This window comes from Eucalyptus grandis, chromosome 5, assembly GCF_016545825.1.
Source record: "Eucalyptus grandis isolate ANBG69807.140 chromosome 5, ASM1654582v1, whole genome shotgun sequence".
NCBI classification, from domain to species: Eukaryota; Viridiplantae; Streptophyta; class Magnoliopsida; order Myrtales; family Myrtaceae; genus Eucalyptus; species Eucalyptus grandis.
This window is the reverse complement of record NC_052616.1, coordinates 3,505,166-3,512,779: the sequence shown is the minus strand read 5'-3', so window position 1 is coordinate 3,512,779 and position 7,614 is coordinate 3,505,166. Positions and strand designations below refer to the sequence as shown.

At 42.6% G+C, this 7,614-nt stretch overlaps 1 protein-coding gene across 2 annotated transcripts; it reads left to right on the top strand.

The window, feature by feature from the left end:
• The first annotated feature begins 821 nt into the window (after window positions 1-821).
• On the top strand, window positions 822-6,341 carry LOC104414245. Of its 2 annotated transcripts, none has more exons than XM_010025294.3 (5): window positions 822-1,051; window positions 1,290-1,487; window positions 1,915-2,145; window positions 2,855-4,731; window positions 5,380-6,341. In XM_010025294.3, exons 1-4 carry the CDS (start codon window positions 1,012-1,014, stop codon window positions 4,513-4,515), a joined length of 2,130 nt encoding a protein of 709 aa, XP_010023596.2. In that variant the 5' UTR covers window positions 822-1,011; the 3' UTR covers window positions 4,516-4,731; window positions 5,380-6,341. The 2 variants fall into 2 exon arrangements, with proteins under 2 accessions (XP_010023596.2, XP_010023595.2); XM_010025293.3 differs by having other exon boundaries at window positions 824-1,051; window positions 2,852-4,731.
• The last annotated feature ends 1,273 nt before the right edge of the window (window positions 6,342-7,614 follow it).

Sequence of the window (7,614 nt, the reverse complement as noted above, 5' to 3'; positions counted from 1 at the left end):
AGAAAAATGAAAAGGAAAAGAAAAAGAAAGAAAAAAAATAGATGAGAGAAATTTTTTTCTTGGAAGTGTTCTTGGGATTTGTTCCAAATTTGTTCTTTAGAGCAGAAACAAATCCCAAGAACAAAAACGTAAATAAATGTGTTTCTATTCTTTTTTTTGTTCCTCAGAACAAAAAAAAAATAGAATTATGTTCATGACCAGAAAGAAATAATACAAACAAATAACTCCTTATAGACGGATTCATGAGCACAGTGAAAAACAAATCTACCCTCCATGTCGAAACCTAACTCTACGCGAACCGTTGAGATGGAATAGTTTACGAAAGGTTGAAAGAGTTGGGTTCGAGTCAAAACAATTTATATTTAGCCAGAATGTTTCAAGGTGTAGATCAAATATCCTCGAGAAGTTCACTCACTTATCGAAGATTGCAAACGCTCGCTTGTTAAATTAAATGGCCTCCCGTTGATCCACTGTGCATGGACCCAAAATAAAATTATGGATTGGGTTGTTCTTAGTTTGTGTACTCGTCAGTTTTTTCAACGTGAATGAAACGGTATTTCTTCCCGACCTAAAAAATAAGAGCGTCTCAAGGGCCACAAATCCCTTTGGTCTTTGGTCTACGCATAAATACAAATCATTATATACGTGTGGTTACACGCACACACGTATGTATGTATCTCAAAGCGCCGCGAGGGGCTGGCTGCGGAAACTCGTGATGAAATTCCGTTACAGTCCCTGTCTTTCTCTCTCTTTATTTTATTCTGCCCACCCTACCAAAACCGAAACGATGTGTCGGACCGTTCTTCGCACACACACTCGCCCACTTTTCGCCGGCACCAACCAGAACGAAGCGAAGGACTTTGCTTTGTCTTTTCCGCTAAGTCTCCCTTGCATCACTCTCTCTCTCTCTCTCTCCCCCACCCCCTCTCGCTAAGTCCAACTCCCTCCCTCCCTCTCTCTCTCTCTCTCTCTTCAGCGCTCTCTCTCTGCATCTTCATTGCGACGCCAGGGATGGAGGGTCAAGATCATGGAAAGGATCACTCTTCCTCAGGTCTGTCCGTGCCTCGTGCCCTCCCTCCCCACTTATAATTTGCTCCTCTCTCCCGTGTCCAACGCAGCAAGTTTCGATCTTTAGGCATCATGTTTTGTACCCATTTCTTCTTTTTTTCTCCAGATGAGGCTGCGACCTTGGAATGGGTTTTTTTTTTTTTTTTTTTTTTGTCTTCTTTTGTGGGTTCTTGACTGTTGAGGGGTTTTTTGTTGTTCTCGTTTCCTGTTTTTGGGTGCAGGACACGAGGGCCATGGCGTGCATTTGTGCCACAAATGCGGATGGCCGTTCCCAAACCCTCACCCGAGCGCCAAGCACAGGCGCGCGCACAAGAAGGTGTGTGGAAAGGTTGAAGGGTATAAGCTGGCCGGTTCTGATGAGAACCCCCATGTGAATGTTTCGGACGACGAGCGTTCTGATGACGAGCACAAAACCCCAGGTGAGCCTGTTTATTCTGTTTTGCCGTGTCTTTTGGGCTTCGTTGACGTGACTTAATTGAGGTCAGGTGTGGTTTTCTGTGTTTTTTTTTACCTTCCCTTTTGTGGGATCTAAGGCTGTGTGTGTTTGGTCGGAAAATATGTGACTAGACGAAACGAGTACAACATCGTGAAGCCAGAGTGCTCAGTGCAGGAAACAAGAACACTAAAGTTTGGAGTAGAAGTAGTCTCTTCAGATGCCAAGTTTTTGTTTGGAAGTGTTGCTTTGTTATAGCTAATTAGAAGTGTTGTTTTGCCACTACATGGTCACTGGTGAGAAGAAAAACTGTTCTGGAATTTCAAAGGAATTAATGTGCTGGGCAGAATCTAATTTTTAAACACCCTTCCTTAGTAAACGTACCAACGTTTGAACATGAATTTTTCCTCCAGGCCCGAAAGTTGAAGGGGGAAGTGAAGTTGAACTGGGTAAAAATGCAGCTCCTAAAAGAATGATTTCCATGGAGGAGGATGTGTTTTCGGATGCAGCTACGAACTTTCCGGATGGTGGATTGAATACACAGAGCGAAGGTCTTTTGCATGATGATGAGTCAGATTGCATTTCCAGAAAGATATCTGACAATAATCCTACTGTGGAAGTTTCTGGTGAAAGTGCAACTACAGGTGGGTGTTAGGTGTGGAGGAATTGCAATTGATATGAGGTGATTTGTTGATATTTTTTAAATCAGGAATTTCTGCTTTTTGATTGCTTGGTAGTCGTGCTTAAGGGGATTTTAGATTGAAATCAGAGACTTTATTTTGGAGCCTATGGGTTTTGCAAACATTAATGGGTCAGAGGGATCTCTGTAGGAAGTATAATACTCCTGCCTTCCTCTTAGTAGACTCTTTCCATATTTAGGTTGTTTTGTCTTCTTGAAGAATAAAGAAACGTAGACTTGCTGTTTCTGCCTCCAAGGCTCCATCACTGCTGATAAATGAAGAGCTTGGAGTAGATGAATTTAGTTGGAGGAAGGATTTTAGATGGTTATCTTCCTTATTAAATTTATTATGGTTCCTGAACTTCTGATCTTGCGACAGATTCTTGTCTATTAGTATCATGTTGATGCCAAACAGCATATGGTCAAAACTGGGGCTATCTTTGTATGCACTATGCATATGTATAGTTTGCCGAGAGTCCTTGTTTTTAGTACTTATTTCTCTGTGTTTTTCTGGAGCATTTTGAATTTTCTTTTGTTCCTTTAGGAGCTTTTTATGATGGTTCAACTGTTATACAAATGAATCCTCCTGACCATGCTTTACTTTTCTGCTTTGTTTCTCTAATATTAAAGGAATTCTGTCCATAATCTCATTTGTTATTTTCAATGGACAGAAGTTATTCTAAAAGATCCCCATTTGGTGGGCAGTGGCACCGAGGACAAAGTTGCAGCTTCTGGGGTTACAAATGACAAGCTAAGCAGTGAAAATAACATTCAAGGTCCATTTACTGGTCCCTTCATATCTGAGCAGGAGCAATCTGCTGAGAAATTCTCTGATATGCTGAATGATAAACGAAATGAATCTGTACCTGGTTCCTCACTTCTACAACCTGAAGATCCTGTGGAGTCATCGGCTGAAGTTAAAACGATGACTGATGGGGAGACGGTAAAAGCATTTTGTGAAGACAATACTTCACAGGAGACTGATGTTAAGTTAGATAAGGGAATAACAGGCTCTCAAGTACCATGTAAAGATGACGAAGAAATATCTGGTGTAATGCCAAGTGATGGAGGCCTTCAACTGGGGAAGTCTGGTGACATTTTGTTCTCTGAGGTATCTCCAAGTGGTCTTGCCCCGGACTTGTCTTCTGAGCAACTGGATGTTTCTGCTGATATACCTCAGGAAACAGTGGACAAAGCACAAGAATTGGAGTTAAGTATTCCTGTAGATCCTGTCGATAGCCATGCTAAAACTTTGGGAGAGACTGGAAACTTCCATGTGCTGACCGTACCTAGGGATATACCTATGATAGAAGATGCTGAAAAGTTCATTGAAGACTTTAAGGATCATAAAGGAGTCAAAGTTCTGCAAACTGATGACTTGGGTTCTGTTCCAACAATTGGTCAGAAGGAAGATGACTCAGTTCCTGTTTCTGAGGATTTTTCCAGTCCAAACTTAAAAGTACAGGAGGAAGTTGCAGAGGTTTCTTCAAATGTATATATTTCAGGGACCAATCTAGGACAGGAACTTGAGATTCTTAAGCCTGTGGATGAAGATGCGCCTCTTCAGAGCGATGTGATTTTATCTCAAGCTAGCATCAACACTCATGAAAGTCAAGGACTCAATGAAGTAGAGACTGCCAAAGAAGCATTAACAACTGCAGTGGAGGAAAGCAATGTGCCTGTGAAAGCCGAGAACATGGAACCAAAGGACGTAGTTAATAGTTCATCGCAAATTGAGGTTCCTGTAGATGATATGAAATCATCAACCGACCTGAATACGGTGGTTGCTCTGATGGATACTGAAGGTCATGAAACAAGTGGCATAACAGGTGAAATCGACAGTACTAACAATGTCATCTCTGTAATCGAGACACCACATATTGTTGGAGATGCTGAGAAAAAACAAAATATGGACGAGAGCTCTGTAGAGAGCCAAATAATTCCTGAATCAACTGGGATGCAGAGTATTGTCCAAGACGACATGATTAACAGTGAAGGTGATGTTTGTTGTGATCAGGGGAACCATGTGAAGGACCTTGATGTTGCTGGGACGGATGTTGCGGATGGACATGTTCTGGGAAATAACATAAAGAAAGAAAATGCAGCTGAATCCACTTCCACAGGTAGCCTTCAGGGATGCGAGGATACAGCAGAGAATATCATTCATCGCCTGGAAACTAAGTCAGAAATTGTGTACGGAGCATTGAATACCCAAGAAGGGGCAAAGGAAGGTGAAAAAAGTGGCAAGGTTGAAATACAAGGAGCATGTGATACTGAAGTCCGCACATCAGTGCATGAATTATCTCATGAGGGGATTCCAGAATCAAGGAACTGACATCTGAAGAGCATCATAAGAAAGAGAATCTGCTTTCTACTGCCATAGCAAATACAGTCACCAGTGATATCAGTGTTCCTGGACTTAGTTCTCCTTTGCAAGATGAAAGCAATAAGAAATTTGTTGAACAGCAGCTTGCTGGATCTGTACACGATGCGTCGGTAGATTCAAGTAGTCGAGCGGATAGCTTAGAAGGCAATTGGGGATCTATTTCAGGTACTTACTACATCTTCAAAATGTGATGAGCAAGCCTTTTAAAAGCTTTCCTCTAATGCTTTGGTTGTGTACGGTGGTTAACCTCTTTAGCCTAGGAAGTATTTGACACTGCATATGTTTCAGTACAAATTAGAGATCTACATTGGGCAAATTTTGTACTTGTGTTTTGGCAGTAAACAAGTAAAACAAGTTATCCTATTTGTTAATTAGCGATTAGTTTCTCGTGATCTTTAGAGGCAGCACACCAAACCTCCTCAATATCTGGTCATATATCTATATTTTGATTGGCATTTTAGCAACAAATGCTGTCTTGATAAATGAAATTCTGGCAAAGATGCTAGCAGGAAGCATGTGCATTCGCTTCAGATCTGGCAATCTCGCCGGAACAGGTCTGCACAGCTCTTAGGCAATTGATTCGACATCGTAATGCAAATTTGTATAGTTCTATTTAATTTGCTCATGTTTGGCATATTTCCAGTTATTCTTGCTTTTCGAATTTTGAAAAAACAAAAGAAAATATATTCTGAGGCTTTCGTTCTTGCTCAGCTTTGTCATGCACCCTGCTTAATTTTTTCTGAAGAGTACATCTTTTCTTTTGTGAGTTAGTTCCTGCCTAATTGATATTCTTTTATTTGAATTATGGATCAGTGCTTTCCACTCAGTCAGATGCACCGGTTGCTGTGGAGCCTGAGGTACTTCCACCAAAAGAGCCCCAATCAATGACAGATGCTGCAAAATCAAATTTGACGCTGGAAAATATTGAATCAGGTGGAAAAAATTCAGAGAAAACGGATGTCTTTGAGCCACCATCTTTCATGACACTGGTCGAAGCCACCAATAATCAGAATCCTGCAATTGCTGTGCAAAACGACAACCAATCAAAATCTGCCTCTGAGCAAGCTGGTTGGTTCCCGTCCCTCCCACATGCAGCAAATGATTCTCAAGGAAGGAAGAAGAACGAAGAGATCATCGCCAAAGTCACCAACTGGAGCACTGGGAAACAACATTCCCCTCTGAAGAGCCTCTTGGTGGAAGCTAACCGTGAGAGCAAGCTGAAGTCAGCGAGCCCGAAAGAAAGTCCAGCTCCCATAGTTGCGAAAGATGATGACGCAGTGAAAGATAGTGATAAGAATATTGCGTCGGCGACGACAGTGAGCTCAATTTTAGGTTCTTCTGAAGCTGCTGATTTGGGGGCTGCCATGAAAGAAATGGACCAAGAATGGAACTCTCCTGCGAGATATCCGACTGACATCAAGAGGGAAAAGAGGAAGGTCAAGGGAAGGCCATACTGGGCACAGTTCATGTGCTGCTCTTCCGTGAATTAGATGTCTCGACAGGTCAGCTCATTTGGATTTGCACGCTAGTGTTGAATTTAGCTTGTTTCTGGGTCACTGTATATTGCATTCCGGTCAATCTTGATCGATAAATATGTTCTCTTAGTAGCTGATGTCGATGGATAGACAGACATGTCACAAGTTAGTGTGTATGGCGACTGAGAACTAGAGGAGCATGATAGCTTGACGGAGCTTAATGTGCATTTAAAGTTTGAGTTTGTGTATGTCTCTTTTCATTGCATAGTATGATAGATGATTATAGATGCTTGATCTTGATTGTGCGAAAGCTGTAGGTACTCGATCTCCCCATTTTGATTCTCTTTTCTGGGTTGGCGTTTGCATTTTTCATGTCTCTTTGTTCAACAATTTAAAGGTAAAATTCTTCTGTTTTATTCTCCCATGAGATTGAGATCTCTGTCAGTTTCTGAAGTTAGATTCTGTTTTGGCTGGAAAGTACGAAGTTCACTCGAAGATCATTAGTCATGTTTTACCCTATGGCTGTGCTCGGGTAGGAATGGTAGTCCCATGTAGGGGTGATCGGTCCCACTAAGGATTGGTTTTGAAAAATTGGATCGATCACCCATTGATTTCATGGACCCACTTGGGAATTGGATCTGGTTCTCGGGCGGGTCCAAGGAATCGGTGGAAATGTCTCCACTTCAGAAGAGGTGTGAGACTTGAGAGTGAGCGACGAGGTTAGAGGCTGGAGGCAACTGAGAGCAAGAGTTATAGTGGGGAGCAATGAGGCCGGAGGCGATTTAGAGATGAGAGGCCACCGAGAGCGAAAAGACCGCTAGACGAATGAGGCGAGAGACGGAGAGATATGAAGAGGAAATTGGGATATTGATATGAAATATTGAAACATTAAAATCAAAAGCAATTCTATACTTAGGACCGGGAGTCGAATCGGTACTCACCAGTTCAAACAAATTAGAACCGGAACTATCAATTCTAGGCTAGTTTGGTTAGGCTGCTCTTTTGCACACCTCTAATCCCATAGGATGGGACTAAGTAAAAATCCAGATTTAAACTAGATCGGATCATCCCCGTCTAGAAACTGTGATAAATAGGTTTACCCTGATCGGACGAGACGTGGGATAGAAAATTAAGAAAATGAGAACAAAATAAAGATGGCGACCGGCGATGATCAAGGTGACGGTCGAGGTGGTCTTGTTCTCAGGCAACTACTCTCACGACCGCGAATGCACGAGAGATAATCATATCTCTCGTGCTGGAATCTATGGAGACACGACCGTCACCGTCGCAGGACCCCACGATTGGCAACGGGTGTCGTATCAGTGATCGTAGTCTGCAGGCACGAAAACGGTCTTTCTTATTGTTTTTCGATACAATATCGTGTTCAGTGATTAGTCGTATCAAGGGGTGTGCAAAATACCTAGGAACCGCCCGGACCACCGGAACCGGACCGGAACCGCCCGGAACCGGCGGTTCTTGAGGGAACCGGTCCGGTTCCCGGTTCCAATTTATGGGAACCGGTGGGTACACAGTTCCCGGTTCCATGGGCGGATCCACCCGCCCGCCCACCCGA

Bases quoted from the DNA above. Each gene is read 5' to 3' on its own strand.
- LOC104414245 (XM_010025293.3), top strand. From the start codon at position 1,012: ATGGAGGGTCAAGATCATGGAAAGGATCACTCTTCCTCAG. The intron at 1,052-1,289 runs GTCTGTCCGTGC...TTTTGGGTGCAG, and splicing joins AAAGGATCACTCTTCCTCAG to GACACGAGGGCCATGGCGTG. The intron at 2,146-2,851 runs GTGGGTGTTAGG...TTCAATGGACAG, and splicing joins TGGTGAAAGTGCAACTACAG to AAGTTATTCTAAAAGATCCC.